At 38.8% G+C, this 25,015-nt stretch overlaps 4 protein-coding genes across 5 annotated transcripts in view; 2 read left to right on the top strand and 2 right to left on the bottom strand.

The window, feature by feature from the left end:
• Positions 1-4,732, bottom strand: part of LOC135093286 (uncharacterized) — a 69,422-nt gene extending 64,690 nt beyond the window's left edge. Inside the window, exon 1 of the transcript XR_010263285.1 lies at positions 3,249-4,732. The gene's annotated coding sequence lies outside the window, so the exon portion shown is untranslated. The remainder of the gene's footprint in view (positions 1-3,248) is intronic.
• Positions 4,733-4,811: 79 nt separating this feature from the next.
• On the top strand, positions 4,812-6,722 carry LOC135093285 (prefoldin subunit 1-like). The gene is made up of 3 exons (XM_063992414.1): positions 4,812-4,971; positions 5,865-5,987; positions 6,231-6,722. Exons 1-3 carry the CDS (start codon positions 4,936-4,938, stop codon positions 6,450-6,452), a joined length of 381 nt encoding a protein of 126 aa, XP_063848484.1. The 5' UTR covers positions 4,812-4,935; the 3' UTR covers positions 6,453-6,722.
• A 662-nt stretch (positions 6,723-7,384) lies between these two features.
• Positions 7,385-16,535, bottom strand: LOC135093280 (oxidoreductase HTATIP2-like). 2 transcript variants are annotated; one of them, XM_063992402.1, is made up of 5 exons: positions 16,185-16,535; positions 15,082-15,324; positions 14,048-14,231; positions 12,591-12,703; positions 7,385-11,970 (listed from the first exon to the last, which is right to left on the bottom strand). In XM_063992402.1, the coding sequence occupies exons 2-5, from the start codon at positions 15,283-15,285 to the stop codon at positions 11,803-11,805; spliced, it is 669 nt and encodes a 222-aa protein (XP_063848472.1). In that variant the 5' UTR covers positions 15,286-15,324; positions 16,185-16,535; the 3' UTR covers positions 7,385-11,802. The 2 variants fall into 2 exon arrangements, with proteins under 2 accessions (XP_063848472.1, XP_063848471.1); XM_063992401.1 differs by having other exon boundaries at positions 16,228-16,531.
• A 3,646-nt stretch (positions 16,536-20,181) lies between these two features.
• On the top strand, positions 20,182-25,006 carry LOC135093277 (protein mono-ADP-ribosyltransferase PARP12-like). Its single transcript, XM_063992397.1, has 2 exons — positions 20,182-20,305; positions 20,973-25,006. The coding sequence occupies exon 2, from the start codon at positions 20,978-20,980 to the stop codon at positions 23,111-23,113; it is 2,136 nt and encodes a 711-aa protein (XP_063848467.1). The 5' UTR covers positions 20,182-20,305; positions 20,973-20,977; the 3' UTR covers positions 23,114-25,006.
• The last annotated feature ends 9 nt before the right edge of the window (positions 25,007-25,015 follow it).

Genomic DNA, 25,015 nt, shown 5'->3' with positions numbered 1-25,015 from the left:
CACGCCAACAGAGGAAGAACAACAACAAACAGGAAGAAAAATCCAAGGCTCACTGAGATGCCAGCAGGAGCTTCTACACAAACCTGCTATGACTGTCACCACCACAATGACACTTGGTTCATAATGAAATACATGGTGAAAGAAAAACTATGAACACGCGAATGACATGACAAAACCTTTCACCAATAAATGCCAAACATCCTATACACAGCTAGATCATCCTGTCACTTGTCAATCCACTCATAAATACCCATCAATGGCAACACTAATACATTATCAATACTATACTATATTCATTCTTTCTATTATTAATACTCGACATTTTTTTTTCCATTAGTCCAAACCTCTTTCCATTAGTATTTACTATTATTTCAGGCATCCCTCTGTTACTACCATTACTCCATTGTCCTAACTAGCTAATGTTATGCTTCACTAAATACTAACACTAACATAGCCTTTCTGCACCAGCCACTTATGTAAACTAATCTAATCAATGTAACCAAAGATATGCATCTGAAAACTCTGATACAAAGCAACTTAAAGAAAAGCACAATCAACATTATTTAGATTTTTTGAGGTAGTTTAAGCTTCTAATCATTTTTCATTACATGTTTCATTACATTTACCTTCATTAGTAAATAAATAAATAAATACCTATATAAATGCATAAATGGATAAGCAGACAGATAAACTACTTAACCCTTACACTGCTAATTATTATTTTTCTCATTAACACCTACAATATTTTTTTATTTATTTTTGTATTACAGTCTCTTAAATAATTATATAGGTAGTCAAAAAGACAGAATTAATATCTCTCTCTCTCTCTCTCTCTCTCTCTCTCTAGTGTGTGTGTGTGTGTGTGTGTGTGTGTCCATGCAAACAATACTATACAATGCTTCAAATGCCAAAAAATTAATAAAATGTTTTGTTATCTATCATTTTGTACTACAGTCTCTTAAAATTATACAGCCATGAAACAACAAAATCAGAGTCCTCTTCTCTTACTTTTGTGTCTGTCCATGCAAACAATACCTCAGAGTAATTGTGCTCTGAAGGCTGACAAAGAATGACTAAACCAGTAAAGAGAGATAAAACTGATACAATGTCACCTTGCACAATACACTAACAAGTAAAAACTCCTTGCTAAACACTTGTAAAGGTTAGTATGAGGTGTTAAGAGAGCCAAGACCAAGTGAGAGAAAGTTTGCTTCATGAGGTAAGAAGCTTAGATGACACTTAGTAAATTAAATGCTGTATATACCACTACAGATTTATTCAGGCCTTAAACTGTTACTTTAGAAGGAGAAAAGAAAAAAAAAATAAGTGTGATAATGTGTTGGGTTAAATTGATTATGTTAAAGTTGGTTAAGTATGTTAGGTTGTGTTACGGTAGATTGAGCACATTAGGTTAGGTCAAGTGTGTTATGTTATGTTATATTAGTGTGATAGGCTAGATTTATTGTGTTAGATTAGGTTAGGCTATGTTAAGTGTTAGATTGAGTATGTTAGATTAGGTTAGGTAAAGTGTCTTAGGTTAGATTAAGCATATGTTTATATCAGGTTATATTGAGTAAGTTAGGTCAGTGTTAGGTTACATGTTAAGATTAGATTAGATTAGGTTAGGTTAGGTCAAGTTAAGTTAGGTTAGGTTAGGTTTGGTTAGGTTAGGTCAAGTTAAGCATGGCATCAGGTGAAGTGTGTAAAGTGAAGTATGAACATGTATCAGGTTAGGCTGGGTTAGGTTAGGAGACTTTAGTGTTAAACAGGAATATATATGTTAGATTAAGTATGAACATGTATTTGATTAAGTTAGGTTAGGTTAGGTGTGTTGGGTGTTAGAGTAAATGCATTTGGTTAGATTAAGTGTGATTAGATTAGATTGGGTTAGTGGTTAACATACTTCTTTGTTAGATTAGATTAAATGAGTTAGGTTACATGTTTAGTGTTAGATTAGACTTTAAATATGCTGTGTGTATTTTACATCTGATAAGATTAAATTAGATTAGATGTGTTAAATTAGTTTAAGAGTGTTCAATGTTGTGTTTTGTTTGGTGCTAGATTAAATGTACCAGATATGATTAAGTGTTAGTGATGTTAGGTTAGGTTAAGGGTGATCACACTGTTAGGCAAAGCAGCATAATGGTGGCAGTGCTAACACCAGTCTTGACCAAATGAATAATGTAATACCTAATGAGGATAAAGGTGAGGAGCCAAGGCAGGGAGTGGAAAGTGTTAATGGTGAGTTTCCTTTGTGTTTCCTCCAAGCAAGCTCCATTCCTACCATCACTACAACCTTCCCTGCCATTACTTTATCATTTTTCTATTATTAATACTCCACATCTTTCTCTATTATTCTAAGTCTCCTTCCATTAGTAGTTACCATTATTTCACACCTTCCTCCATTACTCCATTACCATTATTATCTCTGTTATTACTATTACTCCACCTCTTTCCATTAATAGTTACCATTATTTCATCCCTTCACTCCTTTTTCCCATTACTTCTATACCATTATTGCTATCATTCCATTCTTTTCCTCCATTAGTGCCATTATTTCAATCTCCCACTAACCTGTTCCTTCTTTCCCATATTACCACCACTCCAAACCTTCCACCATTAAAAACATTACTTTCTCCACTATCCCAGGTTTTTATGCTCCATTACTACCATTACCACATCCTCCTTCCACTTCTACCATTGTTTCACGTTTCCCTTCCATACCCCCCCCCCCTTCCTTTCCCTCCACTCCACTCTTCCACCTTACACATGATCACTCATCTCTTCCCACCATTATTATACCATTATTCAACCTTCTCCTTCCATTCCTACCATTATTTCAGGTTTCGCTTTTCCCTTTCCCTCCACTATTTCATCCCTCCCATTACCACTCGTCTTCCCACCAATACTACCACGAGTCCACTTCCACATCCTTCCATTACTATTACTTCACACCATTAATATCCCCCTCCTCCTCCTCCTCCTCCCACCACTACCCGCCCCCTGCCAGCCACCCCCACCCCTACCGGTATCTGCCCCGCCCACACCCAACCCAGCCCAGCCCACCCTCCCCTGCACACAACTGACTGAAGTGTCTAAGTGGATGAAGACGCATATTTCATCCGTTGCTATTTAACTAAGGCCACATCCGCTCGTGGTCTTATCTGGTGTATAAATGGAAACACGCTAGAGAGCAAGAGAGAGGGGGACATACATACATACATACATACATACTGGTCTGTACTTACCTTCCTTGTCCCCCTTTCCAGACATTTTCATCCGTTCGTTGCCTCCTTCGTTGTCCTCCGATATCCCAGACAGACGGGCTTATCTATGTCCCCATGATGGTATTTGTGACACAGGGAACAACACACACAGGGGAACAACACTGCCTCCTCAGGGCCACTTCATGTTTTGGGATTGATTGGACAGCTGCCGCCATCTGTTGGTGTCTCGGGAAAGTTGTCTCGCCTCGCTCTCTTCCCAAAATGGTCCAGGGGTTCTCTGTTGTATCCTTTCCTTTACTTACGCTCGTTCCTTCCGTTCATCTGATGCCTTGTTCATTCATCTGTCTGTCTGTACCTTCGTTATACTCATTATGATTGCTCTCTCTCTCTCTCTCTCTCTCTCTCTCATACATGCTCCAGTCTATTTTCCTCCCGTGCTATTTATATCCACGTCCCCTCCTCCCCCAACATTTGCCGTAGTAGAGCACGCCCCCACCTTCCTACCTATACACGCCCACTCTCAGCCTTAGCATGGTTTAGGTGTTACAAGAGCTGGCTGGATCTGGTCGATCGCACTTCTGGTTGGAATTTATTGAAAAAAAAAAAAGATAGGAGTTTCGAGTCAACCCAGTTTTTTTTTTTCCCCACATTATTATTATTATTAATTCTACCCTACCCTTGTCATGTACCCCTTCATGTATTTCTCTCTCACCGTTCCCAACCATTTTATAACTAAATCGATCAGTAATCACTAAATCAACTGGTGAGGTTTTACTATGAGGCTTTTCATTGCAGTTTTTGCCTCAAGCGTTTTATATCAGACGAAAGTGTGAAATGGTTAGAAAAGTTACTTATAGCTTTAATAGGATGTGTTTTGTAAGGCCCAATGTATACCCAATGTGTAGAATTCGCATGTCATAAGAAATGTTTTGTCCTTCATTGTCTTCTTAATCTGGTTCTAGTTTATCTATTTATGTGTTTATCTAGTTATTACCATCTATACTTATCCGTTCTTCTGTTCGCATCTCTGTATAAGATTTTCTAATATAAATTCTCTCTCTCTCTCTCTCTCTCTCTCTCTCTCTCTCTCTCTCTCTCTCTCTCATAAACAAACAAGACCTCCCTCATTGTCATTGACCGGCTCACACACCCGGTTCGTATTAGCATTTTATGAATTAGACCGAAATATACGAGTGCCTGTTTATTTGCTTTTTCTCCAATAAACAAATAAACCTACGGCAGATATTAAATTCAATATTTCGCCCACCATGAATATAATGTGTAATATTTCCTTGTCTTATATTTATGTATATATCAATTGGTTTATATATAGTAGGTTACCATCGAATTATAGGAGTCTTAATTTTTCTTACACCGTTACAAACAGAGAATCAGTATTTATAGAGCTACATCTGACTCAATCGTTGCCAAAATGAAACACTTTCCATTAAATATCATACGAATAAGGCTGATCTGTATAAAAATGCGCTTACCAAAAAAAAAGTATATCAAAATAATGTATCAAATTCATGCCTGCTTTCTATCTGAATCTAAAACTGACACGCAAAAATGAAGGAAAGCAGATGCTGGTGACAGTCTTGAGGGCGAGTTAGTGGTGGCAACAGTGAGTGGCTGGAGCAAGGCAAGGTGTGGACCGCGCCTGTGTGTTGTCTGTTCCATCTCGTCCCCTCTCTTAAATCCAAGCAAGATGTCTAAGGGGGAACCAGATCAGGAGCTGAAAAAGGTACGCCTCCTTGTCTCCTCTCCCCTACCAGTTCAGCCTCCGAAACCCTGAGTGTGAGTCACGAAGGCCAAGGGTTCCTGGTGGCCGCCTTACTCACGCTCCTCACTCATTATGCATACAGTCAACTGATGAAAACCCAATGATGCCACTTCAGTTTCACTCGGTGCCTTGGGTCTGTGTGGGTCATGAACTGTGAGTGTTGGGTGCTGGCAGCTGGGGGTGGGCGGGCTATATAAGGGCAAGCCATCCTGGGTTAGGCCGCCGCATCTGTCACGCTGGACGGGCGGAGACAGAAGGAAGAAGCAGGTCATTATCAGCATCAAATAGGAATGTGATGTTAAACTTATAACTTTTAAAACCACAGTGGTTTCACCTAAGTTTCTTTATGATCTCACAATAAGGTGTTTTTCACCATTACGACCTGTTATGCATGTTTATAGATATTTGATTTTTTGTTACCATTCAGATACATCTCTGGTCATTAGTATATATATTTCTGGTTTTATTGCTGTTCAACCAATTATAGCCCTTGGGTCTACATCTCGCTGTTTGGAGCATTGAAATAAAAAATAAGTTAACCTAAAGGGGGTCCAAGGGGCAAAGCCTCCCCTAGTTAGGAAGTTATAAATTGTTAGGTTAGGCTAGCTTACCGTATGAGGGGTTCAGTAGGTTATTGGGGGAATGTTGATTGAAACTGCAAATTTACCATATTTTTATGCTGTATTTATTATATATTTATGATATTGTGTGTCATTAAAGTTCTGATTAACCAGAGCTGCTGTCTACTGCTCCCCATGCCTCATGCTGGCTGTGTCTGTGATGGGCAGCTGAGGTGCACACTTCAGAGCACTACTGTTCTATATATCAAGCTGACTCTGGTGATGTCTTTCCAGGCTTTCATGGAGTTGCAAGGAAAAATGCAGGAGACTAACCAGAAGCTGCGAATTGCTGACGTACAAGTGGAGAGCTTGAAGAAGCAGATTGTTCATGCCCAACTGACGGACAAGGAGATTCAGGTAGGACATCAACATCAATCATCCCCCCCCTGCTCTCTCTCTCTCTCTTTAATGGAGATGGAGACACAAAGTCAACAAAGCCTACTGCACAAAGTTAGTTTAAAAACTCCATCATTATAAGCCAGTGTCAGACTGGTGTGGTCTGAATCTCAAGGAAATTTCAGGTTGTAGTTGTAAGGAACAGATGGACTGGAGTGAACTAAAACTCTTAGGTGGCCATTCTTACTCCTGCTTACATTGCAGAGCTTGGGCGACACCACCAGAGTTTATGAGAGTGTAGGCCGCATGTTCCTCCTCACGGACATACCAATGGTGCGAGAAAACCTGAAGGCCAAGGTTGCTAAGTGCAATGAGAAGATCACCAACCTACAGAGCAACAAAGAGTACCTGGAGCGCAGCATGCAGGAGAGTCAGGACAACTTGAGAGAGATGATTAAGCTGAAGCAGTCTGTTGGGGTTGTCTAAGGTCCCCCCCTATATTAGTTTTGTTTTTGTTATCCAATTCTATGTTAAGGCCAGCACCTCATCATGATCTGCAGTCTGTATTTATGAATCTTACCATCCATTTTAAATGAGTTCATGAGTTAAGTGTATTACATGTTATTCAACATCTTTACTGCTACTGACACTTCAGGCACAGTTCCGTTTCAACCTGACTGCTTCCAACACTTCAGCTCGCATCTGTAACATACCTATTGTTTATTCTTATACAATAAATTTTGGCTTTGGAAATTATGTCTGATATTTAATTTCCTTATAAATGAAGTGACTGAAAGAGAGGGAACCTGCACACTGTACAGAACAAAGACCATTTGTGTTCTTTAAAGCCAACAACCATACCAAGATGTCCCGAGGCATGGCATCCTGGGGATCCTTTGTTATGCAGAAGAACTATACAGGCTGATAAAGATGAATCTTTTGTAGGCAAGACTGTAACCGCACATTATGTTTTTACTGATGTGTAAAAAGGAAGTTAAGGAGTTGTTCAGACTGTGTGGGGCTTCTGCTGATGATAATGATAGTGACCCAGGAACAGGTGTTATTGAATGGCACACAGTGATAAGATTACTGTAAATCTTCATTGTAAACCAAAGATCTAGGCTGAGATGTGTTGGCATAGTTTGAGATGGAAAGCAATGTACCACTAAGAAAAGCCAGGAAAATATAAGATTTTTAGAGATGAAAATTAGAAAGGAGGACTTGATGAATGAGTTACATACAAAATCACACAGGATGGTGAGCTGCTGCAAGATGACCATGGCTGGCTTATGTCAATGTGGAACCTGCTCTTCTTACCTTATGGTTCTTTCCTGGATACCACACTCCATGTGTGAGAAACTGTCACCTGTAAAATTATATCAATTAATCATTCATGAAGGGAAACAAAGACATAAAACTGTGAATTGGTACCCATTTATTTTCTTACACCTACATTAGCCTCACCATGCTCTTTCATGTTGAAGTGATACAAACATCACACTTCAAAACATGTTGCTGTGTCCATAAGTGCTGGTCTAAGTGTGTTTTGCTGCCTTATGGGATAAAAAGGTATGCCTCAAGCTAAGGAAGTAAGATCACATGGCTCTGCTAGGGTAATAATGGGAATAAATGTGATTAAGGTCCCATACACATGAGTGAACAGTGCCTGGTGAACTTTTCCTGTTTCTTGAGCAAAGCCTGTGTGCCATCATACACACAGGGTGCTAGGTGGCAGCAGTCACACTCTACCACTGGTAGTTAATGGGTGGTTGGCAGTTGCTGCCACAGTACGATCACCATGACACGTCACAGGACAGTTGTTCATGATAATTGCTACAATGTGCAAAAAAGAAAAGAAAAACAAAAGGCATGGCCTTGTCTGGTGATTTTACTTGACTGAAGCCCATCAAATTTGCCCAAGTGATGGACACTAAGCAAATGCCTGTCAGGCAGCGCTCAGTTGTGCATCCAGGCAATACCAGGGTGAATGAAAGGCACCAGGAATGTTGCTCAGCAGGGGAAGGTCATGTAGCTGTTTCATATCTAATTCAAACAAGCCTAAACCTTTCACTTGACCAGACATGGGGTCACAGCAGTGTCAATTCTCAAACCGAAAATGTTTCCAGCAGTCTGAACAATATTACACAGTTCAATAGTATATTACAGCATTTCTTGTATTTACTTTGCTTCCTGTGCTTCAATTAAAAATAAATAAATAAATAAAGTACATTCCCAAGTCATGGTCAGCATGTGGAAGATTTTGAAAGCACAAAGTTCAGTGAGCTCTGTAGGCATCTAAAGTGCAGGTGAGACAACACCTGCACCCACAAAGCAAATCTGGGAAAGCTTGCAGAATGCATCAACAAGCCAGCATCTCCAGACTCACACATGAAGTCCCACATATGGCCATTACCAAGCAGGTGGTCAAGACAAGCTGAGACACAAGTTCATGTGGTCAACTGCAATTAAATGTCTTTCTTTTTCTTTTTCTTCTTCTTTTTTTTTTTTTTTTTTTTTTACAAAAGGATCTTTTGCTATCCTCTATCACTATTTTTACACCAACTGCTCTTCTGACCATTCTAATTGCATGCCTCCTTACTTTCCACAGCTTCATTGCACATGACCTACTCTTTCTCATCCATATTATGTCTACTTCCTTAATGCAAGAGTTACCCAGTGTTCTCAATCTTTTATCCCCTTTACTGGTAAACTCTGGAATTTCCTGCCTTTTTCTATATTTCCTCCTGTCTATGACTCTTTCAAAAGGGAAGTTTCAAGACACTTTACAACATAATTGTGGAAATATTTTAGGATTGTTCTCTTAGGACTGGTAGCTTCAGTGGACTTTATTTTTTCCTGTTTTATTGCCCCTAGAGCCTCTCTCACATAAGAAGTCTAAAAAATAATAATTTATATGGTTTATGGTATATGGTTTATAACCATAAGGTTGGTCAGTCCTCTCCTCCCTGAAGGTTAAGGCCCCGTCACACCATCACTGCCTGACTGACACTCATTTCATGACCATTATCTGGGTAAATCTGACAGAATACCTGTGCCTGTGGTGAAGTAGAATCACCAGGTAAGACCAATTTGTCAGGTACTTTGACCATTTGCTGCCAGATATAGGTGACAAATCTCATGTAGTCACATACAAGCTTTGCCTGGTATACAGGCAAAGTCTGCCAATCCTGTGGACGGGGCCTTAGGGACTTTGATGGATTTTAATCAAGGCCAAGGGAATATATATGTTAAGTTAGAGATTTGTGTGAATTTTGCCCACTGGGATGTTATCTTTTGAAATGTGCATTAATAACAAGCAGGACTGCCTGATGACACACTGGAGGAACCAGAGTACCCTCAGGCCACTTGCTGAGGGTGGTTTAAGAATAAATAAGGCAACCTTTTACACACCTAATCACAAGCACATACACAAGTTTCTTGATCTACCCTACATATAAAGGGTGACATATACCAAACAAATATATCACATACATAAGCTCAATGCCTTGTTCCTAGACATCAAAAAACATGATCCTATAAAAGTACCAAATGCACCATTAATTTGTAGCACCACATCTAACACTTCTCAGGAAAAGTTGGGTCTTTAACCATTAATGCATTCATAGAAAAAAAAAAAAAAAATTAAATAACATTTGTAATCACTGTATTTTCTGGCACATAGAAGACATGATTATCTAAGGTGTATATCAATTTGATTCTTTTTTTTTCATTACCCCCTAAAAGACACCACTTCCTCCTAAGTATAAGTCAATTTTATGGTTGCATTCACATCTATATCAAATCCTATTTTCAACCAACAAGTATTTTCCGACTTCCTCTCATGGGAATGGGCAAGAAAAGGGAGAGGCTTCTAGCCCTCCACCATCATGCTTTTTAGTTATCAGCAAAATGCAACAAATATGGATAAGTAAGCAATATGACCTTGAGGCAACATGGCTGACTACTCAGCTCACACCACAATGACACAGATGACTGCAGTGGATGGTGGAGTTGCCACATTCCTATATCACTCATTTTTAACTGTTCACATCTTTCAACTCTATATGTGGAAAGAATAAAAGGAGAGTAACTGGTAAAGAAAATAACTGAATTTGGTGTGACAGGTATAAAATAAAATGTTTGATTATAAATGGAGTACATGAACAGTGTCAGCAGGGCATTGGATCCAAGAGGGATCAATATGCAGCGTCTCAACATCAATATCTAAGAAAATGAAATATGCATGTAAAAGTACTTCTCTCTGGCCATTTTGTTAATTTCATATTATTGGTATTAACATTTAATTCTTGAAGCATCTCATACATGATTGGCTGAGGAGGCCACTTTGAACTCCATGACTGGTGGCTGCTCCTACCAGTGCCACCACACCCTAAAGCAAAACTGGTCAGAATGATATTTAAGAAATAAATACCATTCATTAACAATACATGTATGTAATATGAAATTTTTTATACTGGTTATGGGAAACTATACACTGATCATAAGAGTCTGTGGAGCAAGGAGTAGGTGCAGATAACATGAAAGGGATGCATGGAGAGCATTTGTGAATGAATAAAATGATAACTTGGCCTCAAGGAGCTCTACTGGAGGTTCTCCCAAATCTGGTCTGATTGGCAGAATGGGTCAGAAAAGGAATGCATTACTTATGATGCAGGAGGAGCAAACCAGCTATGGTGTCAGGCCATGAAATGGAGAGACCCACCCAGGTGTGATGTACAGGTGGCCATTGCAGAGTATGGGCACCAAGGATTGAACATATTCCCCTGTGTGGGCCAAAATGCAAAGGAATTTGTGTGTTCTTACCTAATTATATTTCTACAGGATTGAGTCAGTCTCATAATGTTCAGTCTTTTAAAGTTAATTTGTCATATTTATATTTAAAGCTATGAATCCTCCTGTGTGTGTGTGTGTGTGTGTGTGTGTGTTGTGTCACAGATGACCACTTTCACAAGGGTGTTGGAAATCACCACTGATCAAGAGCCCCCATGCAAACATCACTGTGCTAGCCCCTCACTGCCTTCCCCAGGCTCATCACCATTACTGCTGCCATCAATACCAGTGTGGACACAGACAGTCTAGCCTCTCATCCCCAACCTCTCACTGCTCATACTTGTCAGATGTGGGAAAATGAAAATGATGGCATATCAGACCATATCATGTCCCTAAAACTGGATATTAAGATCTTCCTTACCATGTTATCTTTTCTTAGATCCTATTGGTTATTTTCTTAGTCATTAACCCTTTGACTGTTACTGACAAAATGACACCTGTTATTGAAGAAAACATATGATTTTAGTAGATAGAAATGAAGCCACATACTTCTGGATTTAAATTACTTAATCACTTCTTTAACATGCCTTATATGCCAGAAAATATGGTGTGTGTGTGTATGTGTGTGTGTGTGTGTGTGTGTGTGTGTGTGTGTGTGTGTGTGTGTGTGTGTGTGTGTGTGTCATTGTCGGTCTGATAAAACTAATCAACAGTATATGAAAATATAATCAACAAAATATACAATTATACAATCAATATGCATTCATACACAACCTTAGTAAAACTAGATTAAAGGCAAATGTGGGATAGAGTTTGGCAATAAACTGACTTCATCTGTAATAAGAGTGACATTTCAAAGAAACCTCTCAGTAAAATGGATGTGAAATTGAACAATTATACACCATTAACTGGTAGTAATCAATATTTTACACACCAAGTGCAGCTGTTTGTGTGATGAGGTACCTAAAGTGCAAACACAAACATCACCTCCATCTCTGCTAGCCAAGCATGGGCACAACGCTGACGTGCAACTCTTGGGGGACCATCAGTCAATACCAAGCCGCAGGATGTCAGTGTTTTGAAAGATCTCCACTTTGCACTCCTCAGATTTGGTGGGTGACTGTGGTTCCAGAGCATTGATGACCATGGCTCTTGCAACTGTATCTGTCCCTATGCTGATTTTGTTCCGCCAGTCAAAACCTCGAACAACAACCTGCAATAAAGTTGACTGCAAGGTGTCTGCCATCCTCTCTTACATAAATACAGAGTTGGGAACTGCTAGCACTAGTATGATGGTTAAGCAACTCATTGTTCAAGCACACACCTGCCAAGGTATACTTAACACTTATAGATGTTGCATATTTCTCCCTCAACTCAGAGAATTAATGAACTTCTTAATTCATCCTTACACAAATAAATTTATCTACATGAGTTCAGTGCAGCATGTGGGACAACAGTCAAAGTAAGTGTGCTGCTGGTCTAGTGCCACCAGGGAAGGCTTCTTTGGTCAAGTGACTCCTTGCACAAACACTTCCTTCAACAACAAAATGATAAAAAGGCAAAACATAATCTTTTTTTTCATTCATCCTCTTGTAGTTGCTTAATGAATAGAACTGGATTACATATTTAATGTCACATATAAGTATGAAACAAACTATGTCTAACACATGTATGTATGTATGTACTTGCATTTCAAAAGACACTATGACAAATAAATGCGATTCTTTCACATTATCTTTCACTTCATCTCCATCACCCCATCACTCTTTCCTGTTTAGTATTAGAAATGGTTAACTGATGCCAATATTGATGCTGATGCTGACTCTGCCTTACCTGTGCTATCTTCTCCACAGGCCTTGTCTCCTCACGCTCACAAAGAAGCAGAGCAGGCCGAAATATTGAGAGCCGTGGAAAATTAAGTTCTGTCACCATCGACTCTGCTTCTCCTGCAGAACAATACATTACACTGCATTACTGAACTTCCTTTGCTCCACCACTAGCACTTTCCCTATGCATGCACTATTTTGTCAAATGAAACCTGTCAATACAAGAGTAATGAGCTTAACATTATGGCTGTAGTAAAGTCTCACATTTGGCAATTAAGTGGTGTTAAAGAAAGTTTGTCAAGTTAAAATGATTAAACCAATTAGAGAAATGGGTCTTAGCTTTTATCATTATTTTTATTTATTTATTTATTCATTTATTCATTTTTTTTTGTGTGTGTGTGCATGTGGCTTAAAACCACATTTTTCATCATCCACTGCAAGATGCCAGGAGATGAGATGAAGCTGAAGTATTACAAAGGGCTAAGAGAGTGGTGTGAATGAGTGTGAATGTGAAAGAGATTTGTGCATTGTCTTGGCCACCCACTTCTTGGAGATGACAGTCTTGGTATATGTATCTATAATTTTCATTATTCATTTAGTAAAGGCTGTCTCTACTCAGACACTGTCACTCTTATACACCGAGCACTGTCCACCTGCTGCCTCTACTCTTTCTCATGAGTGATAAAAAGTTCAACTCAATGATTATGCTGGCCACATTGTCAACACCCTCCATTACTTAACTGTCACTATGAGTTATTTTAGATATTTGAGATAAATTACAAAATAGAGTAGTGGTCCCCTATACCTTGTTTATTCTATTAACCTACTACCAATCAATGTCCCTACCACTTACAACAGCCTTTCACACCATATCACACTCAGTAGGTTGTAGTGAACTGGATTAACAAGAGCAACTCAAGACATTATCACACAAAGCAGGGCTTGGTCATGACTGTTTGAACTGTTTTATCAGCTGGCACATCTCTAACATGCTGGCCAAGTGGCTGAAAATCAAGATAATAATAGTCAAGTTGTCGCTAACGTACAATATTTTAACGTGAATCACATCTAACACGGGGAAGTTTGCCTCCAGGTAATACTGTGACATAGGAGATTAAAACCCTAAGGCAGGGATGGGGCACAACAAGCTGTAGTGAAGTCTCTTGCAGAGTAGGATTGAGCTACTGCCACTGCCAACTGCTCTGATATCAGTTGGGTTAGGACTGGATTGCCACTGTCACCTGCAGTGATACCAGTTTAGTGACTGACCTAGGGTAGGGACTGGGTGATACCAGTTTAACAATGGCTTGGCTCAGTCTTTTAATGATTGTTACTGTACATACTGTACAGGTTTTTATGTATTAACCTTTTAATGTTTTATGATGATCAGAGAAACCATGAATTACACACATCAAAATAGTCTCACTCTACTATACAAGACACAGCAAATGAATATAACTTCACCCTTGGTTTTAGGGTAGAGGAAGAAGGCATTCTTGTTGGCACCACTGTAGGAGACCAGATTGAAATGAGGACAGCCAGCTTCCTTCAGTAGGCGAGCAGCGTGGACTACATAATCTCGGTCAACCTTCACAAACCCCTTGGTTCCTGCCTTCCCTCGTGTGGTTCCCAGGCAGCAGAATGACACCTGGAGGGCAATGCTTCAGATACAGCACTATTCAGTGAGAGGGCAATGTGCTTCACAAATGCATGTAATAGTAGTAGCAGTAGCAGTAGTAGTAGTAGTAGTACTAGTAGTAGTAGCAGTAGTAATGAATGACAATAAGTGGTGGTGGTGGTGGAGGTGGTGGTGGTTGAGTAGTAGTAGTAGTAGTAGTAGTAGTAGTAGTAGTAGTAGTAGTAGTAGTAGTAGTAGTAGTAGTAGTAGTAGTAGTAGTAGTAGTAAACAGAATATCTGAAGATTACCAACGTGTGGCAATGCATTTTTTTTGGTTAATTTGTCTCCAAGCAAGCACCATGCACTGAGGTTGCGGCTCAGCCCAGTGTAAAAGCTGCCAACAAAAAGCATACAGTCACTATATGCTGCTCCAAACTTAAAGGATGCAAGTAAGGGAAAGAGGTACTCTTATGTACTGCTCAAAATAGGTTACAAAAATGCTTGGACTCGTGTCCATCAGTGACCACACCAAACACCAACTGCCAAGGTCACAATCATAACTCATCTCATGTCAAATGACAAAAACAAAAATAAAATAAAATAAATAAATAAATAAATAAAATAAATAAATAAATAAATTAGTTGATAAACAAATAAATAAGTAAATAAATAAATAATAAAAGTAAAATATAAAGAAAATAAAATAATAATAATAATAATAATAATAATAATAATAAATAATAAAATAACAATATAATAATAATAATAATAATAATAATAATAATAATAATAATAATAATAATAATAAAAGAAAAAAAAGAAAAATCAATAAATAAAACAAATTAATTAATGAAAATAATAAAAACTTCCTGCCACTCACCTGTGCCTCCTGGAAAGCTTCTTTATAGTCATCGAGGTTCTCAAAGTCCACAATCTTCTGTTCTGCTTTATCTGAATCAAGCTGCACCTCCCGTCGACTGACCATGACGACACGGGAGAAGGCAGGGTTGGCAATCAGCTCCCGCACCAACTCCCGGCCAACCTCTCCTGTGCCTCCCAGCACCAGTGCCACTATCCCACTCATGTCTCACAGTGCTACTGCTGCTGCTCACTACTGGCACCACTATTCTCATGCAAGGAAATATTCTCTTGTGAGACACCACTACACACACACACACACACACACATATATATATATATATATATATATATATATATATATATATATATATATATATATATATATATATATATATATATATATATATATATATATTATAAGCTGCAATTATTAATTTTCAATACTAAGGGTTGAGACAGTCACTTGCTAGTACTGACTTTAATGTAGCAACAATAAATAAGTAAATAAATAAATAAAGAAAATATATATATGTATGTAATATATATATATATATATATATATATATATATATATATATATATATATATATATATATATATATATATATATATATATATAAACTTTTCAACATAAGAGAAATACATGAACTTTATGCTATCAATGAAGAGAAAGAGAGATCTAAGAAGAATAAATAAGAACTTAAGGGACAGAATAACCTGGTTGCTTATGCAGCCTCATGTGTACATAAGATTAAAATATGCATCAAATCTTCAACAAGAGGTGTGCTGGTTTGTAGTCTCCCCCACTACACCTCGAACCTCTCCATAGAAAGCTGCACTCACTAGCGCATCAATAACATGGAACCTTCAAATTAAACAGATGTGCCATTTACTTCCAGTCACTGGGATAATTAGCACACGTCCCGTGTATTTCCTACGGGTAATCCACTAGGGCATCTTTATGACATCGCAAACATGCCCCTTGTGACGAACGTGGCCGGAGTGAACGGCCTTGTACTTCCCTATACCCTGAGATTGTGACGTGTGGAGGCAGGGCAGGGCAGAGTAGGACGAGTGACACCACAGCTCTAGACAAGCAGGAACACTAAGGAGCCAGCTCACCAGTCTAAAGGCGTGGCTCAGAGGTGTAGTAACGAATACTCACAGGAAACACGCCCGCACCCGGTCTGACAGTCAGTTGGCCGCAGTGTTTACAGTGTATCAGTGGTCGTGCGCCGCCTTTACAACGGCTCGTGCCCCTCGTAGAGGAAGAACTATTTGGGCCTGAGAGAGAAAGATAGAGAGAGAGAGAGAGCTACTACTCCCGGCCTGTGGGATAAGTAACTGTTGACTTGTGAAGAGTAACAATGACGTGAGCTGGACTGCGTTCTTTCCCCTTAACTGTTTTCAAGTGTTTCGTTGGACATTATTTTGAAGAACTGGCTGTAAGGGTGAAATGTACAAGTTTTGGTATGAAATTGGGAATGGTTCGCTGAGTGTTCTGTTCCTTATGCATTTGACTCGCGTGGTGGCCATTGCACAGAGCACACTGAGATACACACTTGGATGTTGTCAATGGAGCGGATAGTGATTTTGACGTTAGTGCCAGCAAGCAAAGGAAACTAATAGGTGAATAAATAAATAAAATAATAAAAGTGGAATATGGAAGGGAAAAATGGTAATGTTTATGAGGTGTTATGAATATGATGAGAGCATTGATGCGTGCAGCCAGGGAAATAAACAGGCACAAGGAAGAGAATGGATAGGAAAATTGGCTAAGGAAAGTTAATGAAAAATGAATATTGAAATGATTAAATAGAGAAGAGATCAGCAAAGGTATTATTATTATTATTTATTTTATTTTATTTTATTTTATTTTATTTATTTTTTTTTATTTATCTTTTTTTTTTTTTTTTTTGTGATGGTAACTTTACAGAACCGAGGAAATCATAAGAGGTGGACGGAAAAGTATACCGCAGGGAAAATGCTGGATGTGTGAAAAGGGAGACGGATGAAACTTTGGAACACTTGAAACTGGAATACGAAAACTAGCATGCAAAAAAAAAAAAAAAAAAAATGCTAGAGGAAGTAGAGCCAAGAGTGGTAAGTGGGAGAATGTACATGATGAGATGAGCAGCATGGGTGCCTGCTGGGGATGTAGTAAGTGAAAGGAATAATAAAGTGGGCGAGTGTGTTAAAGATCTAAAAAATCCATGGCCAGCAGTGATACGAAAGAATGAGAGGCTGGGAGCCCAATCTCTGATATGGCACTTCCATTATAACTGAAAAGCGCGGGTGTTTCATAACGGAATCAACTGGCTTAGGTACGTAATCTATGACTGGATATATATATATATATATATATATAGAGAGAGAGAGAGAGAGAGAGAGAGAGAGAGAGAGAGAGAGAGAGAGAGAGAGAGAGAGAGAGAGAGAGAGAGAGAGACTTAAGAAGACTGAGACGAACTCCGAGAATCTTTGTTAATACGGCCACAGAAGCTACTGCCTTCCATAAATTTTTGAGATGGAGGTAGCAACCCTACTCTCTCTCTCTCTCTCTCTCTCTCTCTCTCTCTCTCTCTCTCTCTCTCTCTCTCTCTCTCTCTCTCTCTTGAAACAAATTTACATCAGGCTTAAAACAACACGTTTTTTATGCTGCTATTTAAAAAGCCTATACTTAAATATAAAAGAGAAAATATATACAAAAAGTGTTTTATTTCACCTGTGGGCGTAAAACAAACTCCCACACTAGTGCTGTGTTAATCATGTGTGTATATATAAAGATAAGTTTGCTTTTTTGTATATATTTTCTTCATAAAGAAGAAAATATATATATAAAAAAAATCTTCATAAAGAAGAAAATATATACAAAAAAGCAAACTTATCTTTCTATATACACACATGATTAACACAGCACTAGTGTGGGAGTTTGTGTTTTACCCCCACAGGTGACATAAAACACTTTTTTTGTATATATTTTCTTCTTTATATTTAAGTATAGGCTCTTTAAATAGCAGCATAAAAACGTGTTGTTTTAAGCCTGATGTAAATTTGTTTCAAGAGAGAGAGAATAGGGTTGCTCCCTCTATCTCAAAAATATACGGAAGGCATTAGCTTCTGTGGCCATATTAACAGAGGTTCTCGGAGTTCGTCTCAGCCTTCTTAAGTCTCAGTATGAAATGGTGAAAGAGCAAAACAGTAAAAATCATATATTTCTCGATTTTGAATTAATAGATTTTAGACTAAATAAAAGAAAATCATGGATTTTGTAAGGATATGAGCGCATAAATTTGTGTTCATTAATAAGCAAATTAGATCCCGCGCAAGGCGCGCGTATTTTGACTCAGTATTTATGTCCTTGAGTCAGCGTTCTTCCGCCACTCCTACTCATCAGCGCCTCCTTTCCTTTTCCTTTTTTTTTTTCTTCATTAGTATGGAGATGATGACTCCTAAGGCCGAAAAGGCCAATAGAGGAAACCCAGCGGGATCGATGGTGAGACTTTCTTACCTTGTCCAGCATAAGAGGAAAGATGTATACTGAAGGGCTTCACTCATTAAGCGGAAAAAAAAAAAAAACCTGCATGGGGCTCTTACTAAGAATGTAAATGAGACATTTCAACAACAGGACATATGGAGGTCTAAGGCCATCACTGCTGCAGCGCTGCATTTTCCACTGGCTAAATAAATTTAATAAATTACTAGCGTCAGTACATCACTCCTTCCTGTAGGGCTCTCCAAGGCATCTCCCGCTTAATATGTCACAAATAACACCTGCAGTTTTATTCTATATATGTCCGACAATTCACTCAGGACAACGAGAACATCCTAACGTGGCTGATAATTCTTGAGGTAGCGGGCTCGGGCTCGACGGTCGGTCAGATTGGTTTAACTTAGTCTAAGCGTAACTTTTAAAGCAGACTCCAGATAGGATAGGGTTCTCCAACCCTATCCTATCTGGACTTGGGCTGACAGTGACAGACAGCCCTTGGTGGTGGAGGCGGAAGGAGAGATGGTACGACGCGTATTAATCACGTATCGCACGACAACCCTCCCCCCCCTAACAAACTCATATTTTTGTGAAATGGTTATATATTTGATTCAATATTTGGTCACGGTGATTTTGAATTAATTATTCAATTTGCTTGACTATTCATACAGACAAATACGTAACAAGTGGCGTTCCGTATTGGTTCAAAACGGAATGCCATTATGGAACGATTCCGTGTTTTAAGTGACAGATGGTCACCCTGAGAGAGAGAGAGAGAGAGAGAGACAGAGAGAGAGAGACACAGAGAGAGAGAGAGAGAGAGAGAGAGAGAGAGAGAGAGAGAGAGAGAGAGAGAGAGAGAGAGAGAGAGAGAGAGATGAATACACACATAGATACAGATAGAGGATAGCTATTTCTACAATAACTTGGCCATGTCGAGCGAAGAGATCATCATACTTTGTGGAGGGTTATGGAAGTAGTGGGAGTCGAAAGAAAAGGAAAAGACCGAAGTTCTGGTGGAAGGATCACATTGCAGATGACATGGCAGAAAACTGAGAAAAGAACAAGATACGCAAGGCAGGAAAAGGTGGTAGAAGAATTAAGGCCTACTTATAGTAAGAAACATCAATTATATATATATATATATATATATATATATATATATATATATATATATATATATATATATATATATATATATATATATATATATATATATATATATATATATATATATACAACACACGTGTGCATGTGTATTGAAAGCGTATTATTTTGGCTTAAATATAATCGTGTACCTTGCACAAAAGTGCTGAGCTACATTCGTACATATAAGGGTAAGCTTAATAACTTTGATGAAAGGACTGCCTCCCTCTTTTTTTTTTTTTTTTTTTTTTTTTTTTTTGTAGGAGGGACACTGGCCAAGGACAACACGCACACACACACTGACGCACCAGATACGTGACTTAGACGGGAAAAGTATTGCCAACATCTTCACAATTTTTAGTATTTTCTTACCATCACCATAACCTTATCTGATTCCCTCCAGTCCATTAAAAAATGAGAGTGAATGCAGACGAAACAAAAGCTGACATGGATGTGAGTATGCATGAGATTTGAGGGAAGTGTTGAGCCAATAGTTCACCCTCAGACAGATTGGAAACTGACGGTGGCGCCACAGCACCACATTCCTCGTCAAAGCAGCAGCACCTAATATCGGGTCTTCTTGCTACAATATACAAGGACTACTGAAGTGGTAGGTGCTTAGCGTTGCTGCCTGACCTGTATTTATTATACTTGTCGGTGTACTCCTACTCTACTCTATCATAATTACTTGTGTGCTACGAGAGTCTAGTAATGTCGGCTGGCGAGACACAAGATCGACTCAACTTCCTTAGGCGGCCTCGTTGCACAAGACTTTCTTCTTTCTCTCACCCCCTATTCTGTCCACCTCTCTAACGCAAGAGTTAACCAGTATTCTCAATCATTCAACCCTTTCTCTGGTAAACTCTGGAACTCCCTGCCTGCTTCTGTATTTCCACCTTCCTATGACTTGAATTCCTTCAAGAGGGAGGTTTCAAGACACTTATCCATCATTTTTTGACCACTGCTTTGACCCTTTTATGGGACTGCCATTTCAGTGGGCATTTTTTTTTTTTTACTGGATTTTTGTTGCCCTTGACCAGTGTCCCTCCTACATAGAAAAAAAAAAAAAAATTCTTTTAACAGCAAAAAGTGACCTTCAGAAAATAGCGATAGAAGTGCTACACACAATAAAGGATTTTTTTTTCGAAATATTATTAATGAAACAAAGAACTCAATATTACTGAAGGTTATCTATACATTCATAAAACTTCCAAATATGTTGCCCAATGCTGAGTCTGGTGAGGCCCCATGTGAAGTTGTGATCTCCACTTTTACAGGTGTAATGGGTAACTCCCAGTCTGACCAGGAGGGCTATTCATCAGGGTCTAATCATGGGTATGTCTATGAATATGACATGACCCCAGCCCAGCCACGGAACAGGAAGAAGCCAATGAAAAGATCCAAGAATGCCCAAGATAGGCACAATAGATGGTATGCCAGCCAGCCAGTCATTCAGGTACAAAATGAGCCTACCAGAGCAAACTTCAGCACCCGAAGACAACAAAACTCTCAACCACCAACCAGAATGCAGCAAAAGACTCAAGTATCAATCAAAGGACAACAAAACAATCAACCATCAACCAGAAGACAAGAAAACACTCAACAATCATCCACAAGACAACAAAACACTCAACCATCAACCAGAAGAAAGCAAAACACTCAACTATCAACCACAGGACAACAAAGCACTCAATCAGCCAGACGACAGCAAAACACTCAACTATCAACCACAGGACAACAAAACACTCACCTATCAATCACAAGCACTATAGCAATTCCAGCCACATCCCAAAGTTCATCTTACGGCAGCTTACAGCACCAAGATGATCTTGAATTCCATCAGCCAGCTTCCCTGAATGCGGTACACCATGCTAACAACTATGTGATCCCGGCAGCTGATTCTAAGGAGAGAAAAGACCCCTGGGACATCTCACCATGTCAAAGTGGACTGCAGAACCAGGAGTTGCGAATATGTCCTCAGTATAATGGACATGGCTGTGTGACTGAGCCATGCAGGAGACTTCATGTTTGCTTCTTCTGGGCCACAAAGACATGCATGAAAACTTACTGCAACTGTTACCACTCTCTTGACTCAATGCACAATAGGAGGCTCATTGAAGCTTGTGCAATGAAGCCAGAGTTAATGCTGGATAATTCTAGAGGCACGTCACTTGTGCCTGAGGAGCTACAAATCTGTCTGTTTAGTGTGTTAAAGAAATGTTCAAAGAGAGGTTGCTCCAGAGTACATTCTACAAAAAGTTACCTGTGGGAGGTCAAGGATAACAGTGGATGGATACAAATGTCACACAAACAGAATGACTACTTAGAACTGATGTACAGTCATCCATCTAAGGAGCAAGTGGATCTAATTCCTATTGAAATTGACATTGGTAATAGAAATTTACAAAGACTTGCTGATCTCCTTTCCAAAGAAACTTCATGGTCTGTTGACTTGGAAGCCTTCAAGCTGAATGGAACTTCTTCTGTGCATGAAATTAGAAGACTCTCCACTGTCTCGGATCTGACTTCCAGAGTCCCTGTGGCTACTCGATGGGTTTGGTACTGGCAGGATGATGATGGCTGCTGGGAACCTTATCTTGAGGGTGCTCAGAAAAAATGTTATTATGTGGCTCTTAGTGACCACTTGGAGTACATTCTACAAGCACAAAACATTAGGTTTGTTACTATTCATATCAAGGAGCACTCTTACACTATTGATGGCAAGGAAATGACGCAAACCAACCTAACCACCGGAAGGACACGAAGGGTCCGCAGGAGGCCAGCTTACACCCTGGTTTGTAAGAAGAGTGTCAAGTTTGATGATCTGTTCTTGACCCAACCCACTACAAAGAAATACCTGAAGCTTCCAGTAGTTCCTCTGAGCTCAGAATTCATATTTGTGGAGAATCTATTGAAGCAGACCCTGGCAGGACTCAAGGTTGCAAACATACACAGAATTCAGAATAACCACTTGTGGAAGGTGTACCAAAATAAGAAGCGCTTCCTGATCTCTCTTAACAATGGGGATACCATGGCCATAAATGAGCAGTACCTCTTCCATGGCACCAGTCATGAAGCTGTCGACCATATCTGTGCAGAAAACTTTAACTGGAGGCTGTGTGGCACCAACGTAGGCCACTTGTATGGCCAAGGAACATACTTTACTAACTTGGCCAAGTTGGCTCACACATATGGCAAGAGTAATAAGACAGACAAAAAAGTTATGCTGGTGGTCCTCGTGCTGGTTGGAAAGATGACAGTAGGCCATGTCAATATGAGCTTTCCACCAATGAATGCATCTACTGGGAGGAATTATGACACTACCTGTGATAAAGAAACCAATGCCTCTATCTTTGTTAAGTATGACAGGGATGAATATTACCCAGCTTATATTGTGAAATACAGTTGTGCCTCATGATATGTCTGGTGTAGGACACAAAGGGTATGCAGGTCAGCCTGTTTTGCTGGAAGAATGTTGAATTTGACGAGCTGTTCTAGACCCAACCCACTATAAATGAATTTCTAAAAGTTCCAGTAGTGCCTAGTTTCCTCAGTTTTATCTTCTGTTAAGGTTTCTTGAGGACTTAATTGCAAGGTTGTTATAAATGGAGCTATTCACTGAAACGATTGTTGTAGTTGACACTTTTTTTTTCCCCTTCTCAAATTCTGATGAAAATACAGATTGGCTTAATGGATAACTACTCAAATTTCATCAGGTGTTACCTTGGTATCAGATGAATATTGAACTGTTAGAATTTAAATACCACAAGATACTGAGCTTAGATTCTCACTAAGGTAACTGAGGCAAGGTGCCCAAAAAGACACTCTGAACCATTCTCCAAGGCTAAATTCCAAACTGTTTTAGCCCCTAATTCTATGTATTTGGGGATTAGGGACATAGGACTCAATACCAGTCAGGTAGTTGAAGGCACCATCATGGCAGTACTTCCCTCACCAAACTCACTGCCTCCCACACCTAGCCAGCCTAAGCCTAGTTTTACATCTCACTTTTGTGAGCTTTTATTATTTTCTTAATGTATTCCTACTAAAGCTTGTAATTGAGGCTACACACTGCTCATAGGCATATATTGTTATAGTAATGTAATACAGAACTGTATACTGAGATGAGAATCTGTGAACAGTGAGCTATGAATCATAAATATCCATCTATGCACTGGTGGCATGTTGTCCATCAGCACTATCAGTGCTATCTGCGATGAAATAAAAACAAGAAAATATGGGAAGCTAAAGGAAGCTATCAGGCCTACATGTGACAGTCCCTGTATGAATTTTCTGTTTATCTAAAATTGTCAACTAAAATTTACTTAAATGGAAATTAATTTCTCTAAGCAGCACTATACTTTTTTTTTTTTAATGGTCCAAGTTTGTAGCTTCACTATACAAAACTGCCATTTGTGACCAGTGTATTATAGCAGTTTTAGATTAAAGAAAAAAATAAAAATAAATAAATAAAAAAAAAAATAATAATAATAATAATAATCTCATTTCATTATCACACAAGCAGAATCAAGAAAGAAAATGAAGAATCAAGTGTAAGGTTTCAGTTGTATCCTCTTATAGAATTAAGTACACAGAATCTTCTATTTGGAGGACTTCATCAGTGAAGCACTATCCAATAAATGGTCAAACATTGTATAATTTTTTTGGGAATTATATGATATAAGAGGTCCTTGATGTAATGTAGGCTTAGTTTGTTACTTCAGTATATGGGTTTGAGCAAATTGTACCAGCAAGTTGGTGCTGCCTCATATAGTGTCTTGGAGTTGCACTACTGCTACATAATTCCACTGGGAGCACTGTCCTGTACAAATTGTTTGGGTAGTGTCCATTTCCTTCACTTTAAGAAACACAGTACACACAAGAAAGATGGTTGGACATTCCAAAACACTAACAAAGTTGCTCTGTAAGGAATATGTAAAAAATACTATAGATAATACATAACTTTTTTTCTTTTCATAATTTCAATGAATCCCTAATGTGTTCTTTAGTTTTGCTTCAATATCTGATTGGTTAATGAGATTTCAGTGATAGTAAGGATAACTTAGATGTATTATTATATCTGCTGCCTGAAAAACAAACTTCTTCCATGCTCATTTGATGATTTCAATTAGTGTTTTGTTTTTCTGGAAGACAACTGCATAGGCAGACAATAGTGTACATTTACTACATATCTTCCTTATCAATCTTCATTATTCTAGACCTTCTGCACAAGGAACACTACATTCTGTGACATGTTTGAATGATAAATACCCATTGCTGTAAGTGACAAGAAAATAAAAGTTGCCACAAATTACCTTGT

The sequence above is a fragment of the Scylla paramamosain genome, chromosome 42, assembly GCF_035594125.1.
Source record: "Scylla paramamosain isolate STU-SP2022 chromosome 42, ASM3559412v1, whole genome shotgun sequence".
Lineage (NCBI taxonomy): Eukaryota > Metazoa > Arthropoda > Malacostraca > Decapoda > Portunidae > Scylla > Scylla paramamosain.
This window is presented reverse-complemented; position numbering and strand designations above follow the sequence as displayed.